At 44.2% G+C, this 18,947-nt stretch overlaps 1 protein-coding gene across 3 annotated transcripts in view; it reads right to left on the bottom strand.

Moving 5' to 3' along the window:
• The window catches only part of plxna4 (plexin A4), a 701,383-nt gene that overhangs the window by 20,778 nt on the left and 661,658 nt on the right, over positions 1-18,947 (bottom strand). For all 3 annotated transcript variants that reach the window (XM_041202720.1, XM_041202719.1, XM_041202718.1), the window contains exons 26-28: positions 18,831-18,934; positions 15,322-15,421; positions 13,770-13,960 (exon numbers count right to left, since the gene is read on the bottom strand). In XM_041202720.1, the coding sequence (XP_041058654.1) occupies positions 13,770-13,960; positions 15,322-15,421; positions 18,831-18,934 (395 nt within the window). The remainder of the gene's footprint in view (positions 1-13,769; positions 13,961-15,321; positions 15,422-18,830; positions 18,935-18,947) is intronic.

Here is an 18,947-nt window from a genome sequence, read left to right as displayed (position 1 = left end):
ACGAGTCTTGGCGTAGGACTTGAACAAGGAGCTCCTAGAGATAGGGACGCTAGCGCAGGGCCACAAGGAGTCCTAGCAACACCGTGAAAAAGAGATGATCTGGTCGTCATCGCATTGTTGCTTGTGGGAGCTTGCTGTGGGCATTGGCTGCCGCATCTCCTACATTACAATAATGACTACACTTCTAAGATAGCACATTAGCTGTAAAACACTTTGGGACAGCCTAAAGTTGCGAAAGGTGCTTTCTAAACAAGGGACTGAAGCTGGTGGGAGCTTTACCCTGCATTTAGCCCATGCCAAAAGTAACAAGAGGAGTGCCTGATCTCTGCCCAATATGTAAAAGTGAGCTGTAGCCTTTACCTTAATAAGCACATGATTATGCCCTCAAATTAGTTTAATTAAATATTAATGCTTTAGAGGAAAAAATGGTCCTTCCGAGTAGGCCTCAAGGGTGCTCATGGAGTGAAATTACCGGTTAACGACACATAAGTTCACTACGGGGTTAAAGCACGAGGTGAGTGCCTGGCGTACTGATAAAGATGAATAGTGTGGCTGCTCAAAGGCAGCAAATTCTCATTCTGCTCAGACACCGTGGAGGAATCGTGTTAGCTGACAATCATAATATTTCTAGCCTGTCTGGGACTGGTGACAGCTTATCTTGGCATACAACAGGAAAAGGGAGGGGGGGGTGGGGGGGAGCCGGAGACAAAAAAAAAAACGCATTTTCTGAACCTAGCAGCTGCTCAGGGTGGCAACGATATTAATGAAACTCTGACAGGCTTCATCTGTTCAATAGGCCTCAAGCATCACGTTACCTCAGGTTTATTTTGGAAGAAAAATGTTATGCCAGTTACGAAAATGAGGTGACGCTTGCTTACAAATTTCAGGACATTAAACATGCCAAGAGGAATCAATTTTGTGTAAAAAATTGCTACTTGTAATCGGCACTGAAGGGCCCAATGTATAAGTTACCGACATAAACAACAAGTCATTCTTAGTACTGCAGCCAAAGGCTAAACACGGTAAATTACATAAAAGCAAAATACTGTGAATGCTGGAAATCTGAAATAAACACAGAAAGTGCTGGAAAAACTCAGCAGGTCTGGCAGCATCTGTGGAGAGAGAAACAGAGTTAACATTTCGAGTCGAATTTGACTCTTCTTCAGAATTCAAAGGTTCTAAGGAAGGTTAATAATATACCTGCTAGACAAAGACCTTTCCTAGCATAAGAATTTTTGTACTTAAGGTAGAAATGCAAGAGTGCGGTGTATTCTTGAATACTCTTTCAATATACCTACATTATGATTTATAGAAATATAGTCCCTTCTAGTTGAGAGGATGCTTTGAAAGTTCCCAACAGAGATCTGCATGTTGAGTGTTTTTCTTTCCAACTTGCTCACAGGTGGGTAACAGTACCTTCATCGAGTCCCATCTTCCAGATGCACTGCAGTAACTCACTAAAGTTCCTTTAATAACATCTTCCATATCCATAAGTTCTCCCACCTAGAAGGACAAGGTCAGCAGGTGGTTGGGAACACCACCGCCTGCAAGTTGCCCTCCAGTGACACATCATCCTGACTTGGAAACATATGGTCATTCCTTCACCGTCACTGGGTCAAAATCCTGCAACTTCCTCCCTTCCAGCATTGTGAGTGTACCTACACCATGCAGACCGCAGCGATTCAAGAAGGCCACCATCACCTTCTCAAGGGCATTTAGGGATGGACAATCAATGCTGGTCTTCCCAGTGGCACTCATATCCCAGGAACGAATAAAAATAACTTATAGCCATTTGGTAGTACAAGACTTGAGTATGGCTGACAAAAGACATTTTGTCGAAGCTTTTCATCTTGCACTCATCAGGGCAATCACAAGAATACCAATGTCAGGAGAAGCTTATACTGTATGAGAAGAGTGTGCTGATTGGTTTCCAAGTGGACTCTGATTGGTAGAAGTATCACCATTGGGAATGCACCAGTTAATGGTGACTGACAGTTAACTGCCAAACATTGTTTGAAATTTAAGCCATACAACTGGACTCTTGACCAGAGAAAAGTTGCCTGGTTTAAATTTCAAACAATGCTTGGCAGTTAACTATCAGTCACCATTAACTGGTACATTCTTCATGGCAATGTCTCTGTCAGGTTCCACTTGCCAACCAATCAGCACTCTCTTCTCATACAGTACAAAGTTGTTGCTTCCCCTGACAGAGGTATTCTTGCAATTGTCCTGATGAGTGTAAAGCAAAAAGCTTCGACCAAATACCTTTTTTCAGCAAAAATGATTGGATTCCATAAGGACTGGCCTGACAGCCTATCCTGAACTGGCTGAACCCATGGAAAATAAATTATGGGCTGTTTGTAAGGAGCAGGATACAGAGGAAGTTCTCTGTGCTATCAAGGGTTTACATTGTTTTTGAACTGTTGATTGCATTATTCCAAGGAACAATAGTTTAAGCTGTTCACAGCTTGCATCAGGAGCCTGAGGATAAAATATACCTTTTCCCCCCAACAAACATATTCACATTTTTTAAGAACACAAGAAAGTTTGGATCGATTAAAAACCATTTAGCCTATCTAGTCTACACCATCCAGAATCCATGTTTAATTAATCTGTTCATGGGCTCCCTGACTCTTGCTCCACTTTTCGTCACTCACTTTAAGGGACAGTAACTTTGGTTTCTGGCCACTTCTAAAAAGTAAATTAAGCAGCAGCATTGATAGCTCGGTGATTCCCCACATCCCGCTTCTCAACCGATATTGATCCAGCTCCTCTATAAAGACAGTGAGAATTAGTTAATAAAATTTACACTTCCTCCAGGACTTGTAATATTGACAGCCCATTTGATTTCATTTGGAGTGACTGGGTATTTCAAAGCTTTTTTTTTTAAATATCTGTTTCATGGATGTGGGTGATATTGACTAGGCTGCACTCAGTGTCCATCCATAACAACTAAAGCAATTGTTGGCGCAAGCAAAAGGCTTGCTCTCCCACTTCAGAAGCCATCAAATAGCGCAGAGTAGAGTCACCTGTAGGCCAGAGAGGATAAAGACGATGGCCTCCTTACCTTGAAGGACACTGCAGTAGAGTTTCTGCTTTGGGTGCAATTGGTGCCCAAATTTTTATCCACTTTGAAAAGTATTTTTTTCCCCCTGATCATATCACGGAATGCAAATGAATCGATGCCATCAGGCAGCACTCTAGAACACGCTTTTAAAAAAAACTCCTAACCATATTCCTTAATATTTTAACTTGGTAAAATTTGATTAATAAAACTGAAAATGGGTTTCACACAAATAAGCACTTTTAATCACAGTTCCACCTGTAAATAATCAATGTACCCTCTAAGATGTACAAAGGTGTGGCCACGCAGCAACCTAGAATGTAGCACACAGGGAGGATACAGGCCACATACCAGCAATGATCCCTTTAAGATGCACGTACACGGGGCTTCACGGCAATCTTAAAGGGACCACGCAGTGCAACAAGCCAGTTGCGCACAGCAAACAGATATTAGAGGGAACATTGCCTGTAAACCTCTGAGATCTTGGTTTTCCACTAATTCTGGCCACCTGTGCACCCTCACTCCCTTCAGTCCACCACTGACAGCTGTGCCTTTAACCATCCAGGCTCCAGGTTTTGGAATTCCTTCCCTAAACCTTTCCACTTCCTTCTATTCTCCTTTGAGACACTGCAGGGTGACATAGATTGGGACCTGAATATTGAAGGTTACATGAAATTTAGGAAGGACAGGAAGCTAGGAAAAGGTGGAGGGGTAGCTCTGTTAATCAATGGTGGTATTAGCACATTAGAAAGGGATGACCTAAGTTCAGGAAATCAGGATATAGAAATAGTTTGGGTAGAGATGGGAAATGATAAAGGCAACAAGTCACTTATGGTGTACAGGCCCTAACAGTAACCAAACGTTAGGACGGGGTAGAAAGGAAGAAATAATTGAACTTGTCAGAAAGGTAAAGTGATAATCATGTGGGATTTTAATCTGCATATACACTGGAAAAATCAGGGCAAGGGCAGCCTAAACGAGGAGGTCATAGAATGTTTTCAGGATAGTTTCTTAGAACCGCACATTCTCGCATCAGGGAGCAGGCTATTATTACCAGAGACCTGGTATTGTGCAATTAGCTAGGATTAATTAATGACCTCATAATGAAGCATAGGTTGCATTCAGCTTGAGGGAGAGAAAAGTGGGTCCAAGGCTAGTATTTTAAACTTAAATAAGAGCAATTAAGAGGGCATGAAAGCAGAGCTAGCTAATGTGAATGGGTAAAATTAGGTTAAGGGATAGGTCAATAGAGATGCTGTGGCAGACATCTAAGGGGATATTTTAGAAGACACAGAATAGATACATTTGAACAGGAAAGAAAAATTCCAATGAGTGACCCACCATCTGTGGTTAACTAAAAAGTATCAAACTTAAAGAAAAGGCATATAATTATGCAAAGATGGGTGGATGGTCAGAAGATTGGACAGAATATAAAAAACAGCAAAGAATGACCAAAAGATTGATAAGGAAGGAAAAATTAGTGTACAAGAGAATACTAGCAAGAAATATATATTCAAAAAATAATGAGTTAACAAATGATCATTGGTCCTATAGAAAGTGAGGTCCGGGGAATTAATAATGGAAAGTAGGGAGATGGCAGATACATTGAATTAATATTTTGCGTAGGCCTTCACTATAAAGGATAAAAGCAGCATCCCATAAATAGCTGTAAATCAGGAAGTGGAAGGGAGGGAGGAACTTGGAGAAAATTACAATCACCAAGAAAGTGGTACTGAGCAAATTGTTGGAGCTGTGGGCTGGCAAATTCCCAGATCCTGATGGACTTCAACCTAGGGTCTTAAAAGAAGAGGCGTGTGAGATAGCTGATGCATTGGTTTATTTTTCCAAAATTCCCTAGATTCAGGGGAAGTTCCATTAGATTGGAAAATAGTGACAGTATCTCCATTATTCAAAAAGGGAGAGAGACAGAAAGCAGTTAGCCTAGCATCTCTCATTGGAACAATGTTAGAAGCGATTAGTAAAGATGCTATCTCAGGACACTTGGAAAAAATTCAGGTAATCGGGCAGTGTTAACAAGGTTTTGTGAAAGGGAAATCATGTTTAACCAATTTATTGGAGATCCTTGGAGAAGTAACATATGCTGTGGATAAAGGGGAACCGGTGGATGTGCTGTACTTACATTTCCAGAAGGCATTTGATAAGGTGCCACATCCAAAGGTTACTGCGAAAAATAAAAGCTCGCGGTGTAGAGGGTAACATATTAACATGGATAGAAGATTGTCTAGCTAACAGGAAACAGAGGGTAGGCATAAATGGGCTTTTTTCTGGTTGGCAGGATGTGACAAGTGGTGTGCCACAGGGATCAGTGCTGGGGCCTCAACTTTTTACAATTTATATAAATGACTTGGAAGAAGGGACCGTAGGTATGGCTGCTAAATTTGCTGATGACACAAAGATAGGTAGGACAGTAAATTGTGAAAAGAATGTAAGGAGATTACAAAGGGTTATAGATAGGTTAAATGAGTGAGCCAAGTCCTGGCAAATGGACTATAACGGGAAAAGTGTGAAATTGTCCATTTTGGCAGGAAAAATAAAAAAAGAAGCATATTATCTAATTGGTGAGAGATTGTAGAGCTGTGAGATGCAGAGGGATCTGGGTGTCCTAGCACATGAATCGCAAAAGTATGCAGGTACAGCAACTAATTAGGAAAGCTAATAGAATGTTATCAGTTATTGCAAGGGGAATTGAATACAAAAGTCGGGAGGTTATGCTTCAGTCACACAGAACATTGGTGAGTAGTGTGTGCAGTAATGGTCTCCTTATTTAGGGAAGTATATACATGTGTTTGAAGCAGGTCAGAGAAGGTTTACTAAACCTGGATTGGGCAGGTTGTCTTATGAGGAAAGTTGAACAGGCTATCTGCTGGAGTTTAGAAGAGTAAGAGGCAACTTGACTGAAACATATAAAATCCTGAGGGGGTCTTGACAGGGTGCATGTGGTGAGGATGTTTCCTCTTGTGGGAGAATCTAGTGCTTGAGGCGACTGTTTAAAAATAAGGGGTCACCCATTTAAGACAGAGGTGAGAAGAATTTTTTTTCCCTCAGAGGGCTGAGTGTCTTTGGAACTCTTTTCCTCAAAAGGAGGTGGAAGCAGAGTCTTTGGATATTTTTAAGGCAGAAGTAGATTCTTGGTAAACAAGGGGGTGAAAGGTTATGGAGGGTAGGCAGAAATGTGGAGTTGAGGTTACAATCAGATCAGCAATGAATTTATTGAATGTCGGAGCAGGCTTGACGGGCCGAGTGGTCTACTCCTGTCCCTAATTCGTATGTTCGTACGGTCCCTTTGACTAAGCATTTGGTCACCTGTCCTAATATTGCCTCCTTCTGGGGTTAATTTTTGATCTGATTGCATTCCTGTGAAGTGCTTTGGAACATTTTACAACAATAAAGCCACTATGCAAATGTAATTTGTTGTTTGTTGTCCCGTTACAGAAACCAAATCCACAATCGTGTGACTACAGAGGTGAGAGTGCCGTCAACTGAACCAAACTGACATGAATGTCACAAAAGAAACAATTGCCTGTGCCACCACCTAATCTCACACTCCTGTTCTCTTATAATAGAATCCTGCATAGCGACATTGTATTTTCAAGTCTACTGCTTCTGTGATCATGGAGCTGCATTGTACTGGAAGCTGGATGAAGCACAGTGGGCACAAACACAGGTCAAGAGGATTTACATTGGCAGGTCAAAGTTAATGGCTTTATATGGGCAATTAAACTAATGTCCCAATCATAGACATAATTGCTGTAATCAGGGAGGATACTTCAACTCTATTAATAGGATGATACGATTGGATGCCTGTTCATTGACCTCCGAGCGTAATATGAAAACACTGAGGCACATCTGTGCTTGGGACTGACCGACAGTTTTTCATCTCGTAATTCTTCCAAAGCTAAAGGGCCTGTAGGTGAGTTGACAAACTCTGACAGCAGGTTATGCAATCAATGTTGCTGTTTGCATCAGAATTCTGCGGAAACTGCAGCAAAAAATTGTCCATTCGTAAATCTCTTCATCGCAGCCTCATTAATCGGAAACTTTATACAGCTCAAGTATAAAAACAGAAAGAGTGGCAGGAAGTAGCCAGATGTCATTGCATGGCTGTGGAGCTGCAGTATGCACTTGGGCACCAGTGCAGCACTGTGAATGAGATTATGGCTGGAAGTGCCAAAAAAAACCCACCAAAACAGGTGAGGGCTTCACCAGTGCAAGTAACTCCATGCCCACTGGCATCAGAGGCTCAGTCCTTGAGCTTTTGTGGTCACTGATGCAGGCTGAGTTTTCTTTCCTGCTATCCTTCGCCTGTTTCTATCTCTAGCTTTCTCTCGAAATATTGGGCCATCTGCTTCTCCCCTTCCTTTCTGTCTCCCTCTGCATCTCCCACCCTTGGTCTTTGTCTTTCTCTCTTTGTATAAATCTCCACCTCTCTCTCTATCTGTTTCTCTCTATACATCCTTCCCTCTCACTCTTGGCACATTTCTGTTATTTTAGCTGAGGCCGGGATTTTCCGTGCCCACTGCCGCCGGGCGTGTTCGGTGGCGTGAGTGGACAATGGGGGCACGATCGGTTTTACGACGGTGTGAAACCAGTTTGCAATCGTCCGCTCAGACCGCCGATAGTGGGCTGCGTTTCCTGCTGTCAAACATCTGGAAGCTCACTGTAATACATCTGCTGGATCGTCCACCCACATCGGCAGGAAAACAGGCCGACATGTTTCACAACAGCATATATAAGGCATGACCTTAGCAGGCTGCACTTCGTTCAGGACCTGAAGGTTTGTTTGCCTACCTTGCTTCGGGCAGCACTCGCAGTCATCAGCGCCAGGCTTCACAGGCAGCACCTCATCACTTATAGCGGGGCTCACGGGCAGGTCTCTACCTACCAGACCAGCCGTATGTGGGTGGCTTTTCAATTGCTGCGGGGCTAGGGCTTGCTTGGCAAAGTGGGAGAAATTACCTCAGGAAAGGGGAGAGGCTGCAGGAGGAAGTCTGTACTGGGGAAGGGGGTATCCCAGGGTGTGTGTGGGGCACATGCTGATCTGTGCAAGTGGCTTCAAGATGGTGAGGGCTGAGGAGGCAGTCTCCAGAGGAGATGAGGCCAGATGGACATGTGAGGGTATGTGGGTGAGAATAGGTGGTGATGTCCCTTGAGCTAGCAGTGAGTGAGATGCCAGTGAATGTGTGATGGGCTTGAGTGTGTGAGTTTAGAGTGTTGAGATGGTTGCCATACCCTGGCCGCATGGATGAGATCATTCATCCTCTATCTGCATTGGATGGCCAACATCTTCTGTGCAGCATTGGCACTGACCACCACTGCCATCGCCTACCGAGCTGGAGTGGTAATGCTGCTGCCCCTCCTGCGGCCAGAGCGGGGGTAGAGGACGTCACAGCAGGCCTCCATGGCATCCAAAAGGCGCTCGAGGGCTGCAGTTATCTTGCCTTTTGGGGCCATGTCCTCTTTGCTGCAGTCCTGGGCTGGAAGCACTGGATGTGGCTGTACTTTAAATGTGGTGCCTGGCGTGATGAAGCGGCAAGGTGATGGCATGGCAGGGTAAATCGGAGCCTGCCCGCCATTGAAATGGCGTGGATCCAGGGAATGCATAATTAGCGCGGCGGGTTTGGGATGATACAGTGGGTAAAGCATCGTTTTCCTGCCTGCTATTGCACTTAGTCCAAATCTGGGATGATTCTGCCCCGAGTCTTTTTCCAATACAAATCTGTTCTACCTACTTGAACCCTTATTCGACCAATTTCTTTGTGTGAGTGTGTGTGTATGCGTGTACTCATGTGAGTGTTTGCGTGTTAGCCTGTGAGTGTAAATGTGTATATGTCAGTGTGAGTGTATGCCTGTGAGACTATGTGTATGTTGGGAGGATTGTGTGCATGAGCGAGTGAGAGTTTGTGGGTGTCAGTGTGAATGTGAGAGTATGAGTGATGTGTGTGCCTATATCAGCTGTGATCATCCTATGAAAGAATAGTCTGTGGACATTCATTGTCTGGACTCACATGTAATGAAAAGCAATGTGGAGGTGCTATGAGGTTGTCCTATGCCTGTGATACTGTTAGCCGGAACATCTGTGGAGTAACAATCACAGTCAGATTGCCACTCTGCTCCTTTTTTCTTACCTTAGTCTAGAGCTGCACATTTCTTGCCTGGAATTCCGACCTTGCCCTGGTGTGAAATATGCAGCGCAGCAGTTTCGGACTCCTTCCAGTGCAGGGCAGCAACGCGGGGGAAGTGAAGCAACGCTCCCTGTTACAGCACTAGCTCCAGGGGTCCTTTGGCGGCACCTTCCAAATCCACGACCACTACCATCCAGAAGAACAAGGGCAGCAGATCCATGGGAACACCACCACCTGGAAGTTCCCCCTTCAAGTCACTCACCATCCTGACTTGGAAATATATCGCCGTTCCTTCACTGTCGCTGGGTCAAAATCCTGGAACTCCCTCCCTAACAGCACTGTGGGTGTACCTACACATGAACTGCAGCGGTTCAAGAAGGGAGCTCACCACTATCTTCTCAAGGGCAATTAAGGATGGGTAATAGGTGCTGGTCCAGCCAGTGATGCCCACATTCCATAAATGAGTATTCAAAAACAGTTGTGGTGGTCGGAGGGTAATAGTGGAGTGAGGAGGATGGTTGGGAGAGTCGGAACCATCCAAAGTCTCCGATTTAAATCGGCGTTTCGGAGGATTTCAGGTGCAGGGTAATTTCCCACCAGAAGTTTAAACTTCCCAGGCAATTCCCGTGCAATCCTTGTGTGGGGACTCCCTGGGGGTTCCCCCAGCGCATCTTCTGGGGTGACTCCAGGGTACAACCCCTACCCCCTGAGATCGGAAGTTCTAGGCCTGTATTTCAGCATGAAATTCAATACCATGGCGGAGTCTGCATTTCAGGAGAAAATGTAATGCTTTCTTGGGGTCATGTCTCATCCATTCTGTAAATTAAGGAGATCTGCATTTGCAAAGTATTGTCATTACTTGTTTATTGAAATGTTCATAATTGTGAAATTATTTTATACTTCATTTTTATTTGAATAACTATGTTATGAATTATGAGTGCTTGTCTTATTTGTAGTGTCATCACAATTTGGAACCCGCCCCCATGACGATTGTTCAATAAACCAATTATCTCTCGACTCACCCCCTGATAGCCAGCAGCAAGCCCATTTCCCATTCTGGGCCAATTGCACCAGAAGGTAGACTGCAGTTGCCTGGAGTGGTCTCCCTTCCTCACGGCAACGCACATGGCAGATGGCTGCCCTGCCCCCCCATACAATGGACAGCGGTGACCAGGGGCCTAGTACTCAGCCAACTGCCAGGGGCTGGGGTGGAGGGGGCGGTGGTGGGTGGGTGTTGGGTTAGGAATCTCATGTCTCCTCTAGTGTTGAGTCGAGTCTCCAGTACACTGCTCCACATTCCCACAGAGATTCCCATTGGAAGGGGAAGATTTCCTCTGTGCATTGTTCGTGCCATTCCTTTCAAATTTTGTCGCAAATGGTGAACAGAAGGAACCGTCACTTCTTCATTAACTTGTAAGTAAAATAGATTGAGCGTCACAAAAATCAACTGGGCAGGTCTCCTGCTCCCCAGTTCAAATTGTAACGCTTCATTTAGCATGAGGTACTTAACGCACCTGGCTCTCTCTTTGAGAAGAAGATTGTGCATCTAACGCCACCCACTCACCCAATACAAAAAATTGTTCATGTACGGCTCAGAATAGTTTATCAAGTGTCCTGTCTGGCACCTGTTTAAGGAGCAGCTTTTAAATGTGGCAGCAGAAGTAGTTTTGATTTGCTTTGGAAGATGCCTATTTAGAGATATAATTTCCAGATTCCCTGTTTACTGGATGGAGGTTACAGGAAAATAATTAATCTTAGGATTTGCTGCTAGATCCCTATGACATTGCCCACAGACAAAGGGGAAAGAACATTTGTTTCTGTACCAAGAACTGTGGAGATTTGGAGTACATTCAGCCCATCATGCCCGTGCTGGATCTTTGTTGGAGCGATCCAAAACTAATCCCACTGCCTTGCTCTCCCTCCCTAACCTTGTGCTCTCCCTCATTCAAATATTGATTCAATTTTCAATTTAAAAGGAAAAACTTGTCTTTCTGTGACAGGTTAAATAGATGACGGCTCCTCAATTACTACCCAACCGGACAAATAGGTGTTCTCTATCAATTCCCGCATTAAGTTTGTAAAAACTGGATTAAATTGTAACCATTTATTTCCCTTGTAATGGTTTTTCTCGCTCTGTCATTCTGTTTGTTTCCAGTATATTCTGCCTATCTCCTCTCTCTCTCTCTCTGTGGTAAACAACGTTTGTTGGAGACTGTAAGTGGGATGGATGGGGTTACCTCATAAGGGGAGGATGGATGGATGGATGCACAGGATGAAAGGAGAGATGACAGGGCTGGACTGTAGTAATTGTGTCTGGGATGTGTGGGGGGAGAGGAGAGGCCTAGACACAGGGTAATCTGAGAGGGAGCTGATCATCACAGTCCAACTTTATCTCCCCAGGGCTGACAAGAACCTAAGCAGGAACAGAATCTGAGGCAGCTGTCAGGGGGCAATGGATGATGTGATGAGGTCCCAAGCCAGGGACACTGTCAGTTGTGAAGGTGCAGTCAAATCTAAAACTGGCGAGACCAGGACTTGGGATTGGGATTGCAATGGAAAGGACCATGGTTGAGAGGGTGGGAACCAGGACCAGACTTAGAGGTGGAATGGAGGGAACACAAACAGGATGCTGGATGGAGTAGGGGTTGGGCTGATGGTGGAGGGGTGGGGGATGGGGGAGGTAAGACTGAAGGCGAGTAGATCTAGAGAAGATCTATGGCTGGCACCAGAGATCGGGCTGAGATGGCAGGAGGTGAGCATCAGTCAGGAAGCAAGACGCCACTTTGAGTGGCTACTAAATCCTGCATTTGATTGGTTGTTTCAAAGCATGGACCAACGAGTTCACAGAGAAAGGGAAGGAAAGGAGGAGAAGAAGGATTGCAGAAGGATGCTGACTTTTGAATTATACAGATAAATTATTTTCCTTTCGTTAATGGCCATGCTCCCTGAATCATCAGACACAGGGAAGCTATTTATAAGAGTCAGAGCTGGAAGTTCTAGTTTTTGCCAACACTCATGTCCAATCCCACAATGGTTCCTTCACAGCCTTGCCTAACACAGCCTATTAGTAAAGTAGTGGATTATGCAGTGGGTTGGCACACTGCCCTGTCTCCTGTGCCACCTGAATATCACTGCAACCCATACTGATGAGTTGAAAGCTGGGTGAGAAGTGAGTCTGTTCAATGTTAAATTGGATCCTATTGGGCCTACAACACATGGTGGCCCACAAAACCTAGGGATATCTCATGGAAGGCCAGATTAAATAATGACTGGGAACTGAGAACACTTCACAAAGGTGTTTGTCTGCACAACAGTGACCGCACTCCAAAACCTCGTGAGGAGCATCGAGGCGCTTCTGGAAGAGATGCTGCGGACTTGCGGATCTTCCCTTTATTCTCCCAGGAAATTCCACATAAATATTGACCTCTCCAGAAAAATGCTCATTCCTCCCCACTATCCTTACACCTCCACTCCTCCAGCCGGTCTCCATGTTCCCATGGGGCTGTGGCGCCCTGTGAAAGACTCAAACATCTCAGTCTGCATCTTACTCCATTAACAACAATCCTAACAAGGCAATTTTCCAGCTCTTTTGTTGAATAAATGAATCAATTCAGAGTCAAAAGCTTTTGCTGGGAATCCTTATCTAAGAGACAGGTTGCTCATAAATCGGGATTAATTTTTGAAACTTTGCTTCTATTGGGAATGTTTCACTTAACGGCAACTCAGGAATTCACAATTAGGCTTTAATGGAAAGAAAATCACAGGGCGTACACTTGTGCTTTTTCAATACTGGCTGCCAGTCAGTCAGGCTTCTCTGCTGAGAGCTTGATCTTCTAAATTCAACAACTCGGGGAGGCGGTGGTGCAGTGGTATTGTCACTCAACTGGTAACCAGAGACCCAGGGTAATCCACGGCTGATGGTGGAATTTGAACTCAATAAATACCTGGAATTAAAAGACTAATGATGACCATGAAACCATTGCCGATTGTTGTTAAATACCCACCTGGTTCACTAATGCCCTTTAGGGAAGGAAATCAGCTGTCCTCACCTTGTCTAGCCTCCAGACCCAATGTGGTTGACTCTTAAAAATGCCCTCAATGTGGTTGACTCTTAAAAATGCCCTCTGGCCAATAAGTGCTGGCCTAGCCAGCGACACCAACATCTCATGAACGGATTTTTAAAAAACTTGTATTTATATAGAGCCTTCAGTGTCTCAAGGTACTTCACAGGAGCGCAATCGGACAAAACGTGACACCAAGCCACAAAAGGAGATAGGTTTTATGGAGCATCTGAAGGAGGAGTAAGAGGTAAAGAGGTGGAGAGGTTTAGGGAGGGAATTCCACAGCTTAGGGCCTAGAAGGCATGCCTCCCAGCAATGTTGGAGCAATTAAAGTCGGGGATTTGTAAGCGGCCTTATTGTCTTCTAACAGTCACTCAAGGTGAGGCTTTCCAGCAAGAGCCTCCTAACTAGAACGGGAATATTTTGTGCAGTGAGGCTCACAGCAAGAAGCATGGATCAGGGGATCTGATTCACACCACTCCCCAACTTTCTTATCGTTACCTTTGTAGCAAGTAGTCGGGTCAGGTAGATCTCCGACACCATCTTGCTGCCCCGGTCACCCTCCTTTTGGTCTCCATGTTCATGGTTCTTGACCAGATGCCAGATCTTGACTCCAGTCTCCAGGTCAGGAGTGATCATTGGAGTGCGTGAGCGCAGGCTGTCAGGACTGCCCGTGTACCGGATCATGGTTTCTGTAGGAAAGAAAGACAGACAGACTTGCATTTATGTAGTGCCTTTCATGATCTCTGGAAGTTTGAGGTCTTTAAAAGCTTCGAGCTCTTCCTGGGTAAGGATAACTGGTCACAATGGGTGCAGAAGGACAGGGGAGGAAAATTTTCTTTAAGGCCTACACGCAGTGGATGGACCAAACCACCAGGACCATGAATCTCCCAAGTTTAGTCCAGCTCTGTGCTGAATAAGTCAACTTCAGTCATATCAGTGGTGGGGCAGCACTAATGGGCTCCTCATCCTTGTTCTAGGAAAGGTGAGCTTAATCCAGTCACTCCTGATCCTGATCATAGTCCAGGAATCCTGCTCCTGATCTCTATTTGAACCCCATTCCTGATACTTATGCAGGACTCCTGACCCTGATCACTATCCAGGGCACATGCTCCTGATCCCAGTCCAAACTCCTGCTCCTGATCAGTATCTGGGAATTCTGCTCCTGATTCTTATTTGGACACCTGGCTCCAGGATCCTTGCTCGTGATCCTTAGCTAGGAATTTTGTTCCCAATCGCTGTCTGGGAATTCTGCTCCTGATCACTATTTGGACTGATCGCTGTCCGGGAATCCTGCTCCTGATCGCTGTCCGGGAATCCTGCTCCTGATCGCTGTCCGGGAATCCTGCTCCTGATCGCTGTCCGGGAATCCTGCTCCTGATCGCTGTCCGGGAATCCTGCTCCTGATCGCTGTCCGGGAATCCTGCTCCTGATCGCTGTCCAGTGTCTCTACATTACTAATTAGTTACTCCTGCTGCAAATTTCACTTGGGTACACATATAACTGGAGCAAAATGGGGCACATTCTTATTATCAAACTCTCATAATCAAATCTCCTGCTGACAGTCACTAGGTTCAGACATGGACACTTGAGCAAGGTATTGAAAGGCTACCCATGCCTATAGAACCATTACTTTAGCAACAGTCAGTGCCTCCAGGAAAGGACAATGAATATCAGAGAGAAAATGAAAAAGCATTTAAGGGGCAGCTTGATAAGTATATGAGAGAGAAAGGAGTTTGCGTTGATAGGGTGAGGTGAAGAGTGGGAGGAAGTTTATGTAGCACATAAACACTGGCATGGACCAGTTGGAAAGAATGGCCTGTTTCTGGGCTGTGAATGCTGTGTAATTATATGCATTAATCAGCATTCTGCTGCCTACTTCCGCTGTCCCAGCTCCAGAATTACCATGGCACCAAATCCTGTCATAATACCGCTTAACCGTGCCACACCAGCAAACAGAAGGATGGAATGAAATTGCAGAGGAAAATGGTGGGAGTGCAAGGGACCTTTCAGAGAGTCCTGTGAATGAGAAAAAGTGGGGAATGGAACTCACCGTATTTACTGGCTGAGGTTCGAGAAACAGTCGAGTTATTGGCAGCATTGTACGCAGTTGTTTGTTTGGGCACCAGGGCAACCACAGAGCCATCTGTCACCTGCAGAGAATTGGGTTTTTTTGGAGAGACACAAAAAACATGGAAAACTCATTAAGCAACTTGAAGACTTAGTTTTTTTTAATGAACACAGAAAATAATGCATATCTGGGAGTGATTACCAGTCAGTGACCAAATCAAGGGATTCGCGTAGTTTGTACAGATAGGACAAGATATCCAAGAAAGGATTACTGTTGAGGATTCAGGAGGCTTTGAGCAGTTTGTTCTGTCTTAACATTAGTTGGCATAACAACAGGAGGCAACCAGAGACAAGAAGAACGTATGCCTCATACCATTGGCCCTGACTTGGCTTCCTGAAAAGACTATCTTCCTCTCTCTCCACACACACAAACACACACACACAGGTATATATAATACATATATTGTTTGTTGCCATAATTAAGTTATGCTTTTGTGGCATTGGTAATGCAACTCCTCAAGTGTTCAAGGTAATGAACACTTCTATTACTTTTTATTGCTATTCACTCCTCCAGCCACTGGCGGTGCTCTGGCCTAGATTGCTCAGTTCCTCCTGTCATTTTGGCTCATTACGTTAAACATTGCTAAAACGATAACCATCAATAAAGACCATGGAATGTTTGCTAGCATTACACTGAAAGTCTTGCATATACTGTGCACAGCCTGGGTCATAGTTATTTCCTACAACGCTTCTCATATCACACTTTGATGTAGAATTTACAGAAACAGGCTATTTGACCCAACTGGTCTGTGCCGATTTTTACACAAGCCTCCTTTCACCCCTCTTCATCTAACCCTACCCTAATTTCCTTCCATTACTTTCCCCTGTGTGTACTCATCTAGCTCTCCCTAAAATGCATCTACGCTATTTACCTCAGCTACTCCTTGTGGTAGTGAGTTGCACATTCTGACCACACTCTGGCTAAAGAGGTTTCTTCTGAATTCTTTACTGTATTTATTAGGGACTATTGTAAGACCCCTATTGTCATAAAGCCGCAAGTTCTCCAAATCAATCATGAGCTATGTCAGAAGAGACCAGCTAGTATAATATCTATCATACCATTTCCCAGTGAAAGACTGATTGTCACTCGATAAGCTTGCAGTGATTGTGTCATTCATCTTTATGTCTGGACATTATTATATAACCACACGGCAAATCACCCTGAATATTAATGCTCGTCACCACATAACCGTCTAGCAAAATTTTGGCCTCAGACAGAATAAATTACCTTCAGTAACACCACATAAACACATTCCCAAAATAAGAACTTTATTTCCTTGATGAGCACAGAGCAATTGTAACAAAATAACATTTCTGATCATTGATGAGCCAATGGCTGGCCAGCTCACAGTCTATCTGCCTCTCAAATGTGAACTTCACCCCGATTACTAAGGCCGTAATATAGAAAGCTGCCTGTCAGGATACCTGAGGCCTGGAGTGAACCAGCTTGGTCTCAGGTCTCATTCATAAGAACACCTGGGAACAGTCAAGGGCAGGATAAAGTGATTCAAAACTCTAGTGTGTTATGGCTACCCCAACTCCGAGCCTCACATCAAACAGCATCTTGAGCCCCCTCTTTGTTTCTATGACCTGCCTCAAAGATTGTTCCTAACATTTATCACTGAGTCAAGAAGCTCTTCCTAATGGCTGCTTTAAATTTACTTTCTTCTAATTTAAATCTCCACCCTCTGACATGACACTTGGAAATAACCTTCTGGGTTTTCTGCATCACTAATATTGAGTATTTTATTCACCTCATTGAGGTCCTCCCTCCACTTCCTTCTCCCTAGACACAGGACCTAAATTGAAATCATGCTCTGGATCCATTTTTAATCCCTGTTGAATCCTGCAAAAGGGAGGATTTTAATAAGTTCCCACAGGTTATTTAATAGTTAAATTTAATTGTTGTAACACGGCATCAGCTCTGGTTTCCTGTTCAAATGATTTTCTGTCAGAGTGTTCACAGGGCAACATGGACCATAGGCCCATGGAAAGAGGCAACTTTACATCTTTTTCATTTGTTCTCATAATAAGTCCATGATTATTGCCTATTCCTGGTTATCCTGAGAAGATGCTGGTGCCATCTCCTGAAACATTACAGTTCCTGTGCTGACAGTGTGAGGTAGAGATCTCCAGGATTTTAACCCAATGATGATGAAGGAACATACCAAAGTCGGGATGGTGTGTGGTGTGAAGTGAAACTTGGAGGTGATGATGTTTCGATGACCTTGCTTTTGGCTCAATGGTTGGATCACATTTTTATCTCAGCATTTGTACTCATTAAGGTGAGGGCATGACTTTTGGAGAATGTTACTGTTCTACTTGTGACATCCAGTGTTTTCACAAAGAACTTTCATGTTAAGCACTCCACAGACTAAATGGAAAGTGAAGCTCTATGTCCTCCCACTGCAACAGCATGCCTTTACCTATCATCTGAATTACAACCTGTCTGCCAAATCACAGAAAGTTTTAGCACTGGGTTGGCACGGCCCAAGTGCTTCACGCACTGAAGTGAAAGATATGACTCCCATTTGTCGAGTCTGATTTTAAAACAGGATACCGGGGCAGCATGATAAGCCCACTGAACCAACCAATGTATCGATCCAAAGGGTAAAATAAAATGGTCAGGTTTCAGGAGAGTGTCACCATGAACATGGACTTCAGCCTGTCACCATGTCACATTGCTCGGTCAATACACTCACTCCTAGCAGAAGTAATCAACATCATTCATATCGACCTTTTACACCTGAATTCAAGTGACTTCTCTTTATTTAAATGGATTATATCCTGATTGAAAGCTACGTCAACATGGCCATCAAGCTATTCGTTCTTTATTTGTCGAACTGCTGCAACACAAAGAATTACACACATAATATATATACATAGAGAGAGAGAGAAAGAAAGAGAGAGAGAGAGAGAGAAAGAAAAAGAGAGAGAGAGAGAAAAAGAGAGAAAGAGAAAGAGAGAGAGACAAGCATTAAAATCATTGACAGAGAACTAAAATCTATCATTTTCAATATAGGAGTCCCCTGTACTACCAGAGTGCTAACAACCTTGGAGATTTTGACAGGATTTGTCAAGGATAACTTGCCCTCTCCAATGAAAGAATTAACTCCTGTCTTCATTATCTCATCTCCGATCCAATCAATTTCTAATCTGTTTTCCCTTCCCACCTCCACGCTGACAGTCAACACTGTGACATTTAATTTAACACCAATGTGGTCCAAAGTCAAATCCCTAATTTAGCAGTTGATGGCTTATCTCCCAAATTATTTGCACATTAATGAAGAAAGGACATTTCTATCAGAGGAAGGAATCTGCAATTCGCACCAGACAGGCAACTAGCCTGACACATCCAATTCTCCTTTCTCTTTCGCTCTCAAAAGGGGTGATTGACAGCTGATCTAGAAAAGCCATGTCCCTCCACCTCACCTGATAATGTGCTAGTGTATTCAGCCTCTTCCAGTCATTCTCTATCTTCGTAGTGACATCCTCGTCCTGCAGAATCACCCTGGCCATCCTTCCCTGTCGCCACTCTGGTGGGTGGAA

Source organism: Carcharodon carcharias, chromosome 13 (assembly GCF_017639515.1).
Source record: "Carcharodon carcharias isolate sCarCar2 chromosome 13, sCarCar2.pri, whole genome shotgun sequence".
In the NCBI taxonomy this organism is placed as follows: Eukaryota; Metazoa; Chordata; class Chondrichthyes; order Lamniformes; family Lamnidae; genus Carcharodon; species Carcharodon carcharias.
The sequence above is the reverse complement of the archived record's forward strand: the minus strand, read 5'-3'. Positions and strand labels throughout refer to the sequence as shown.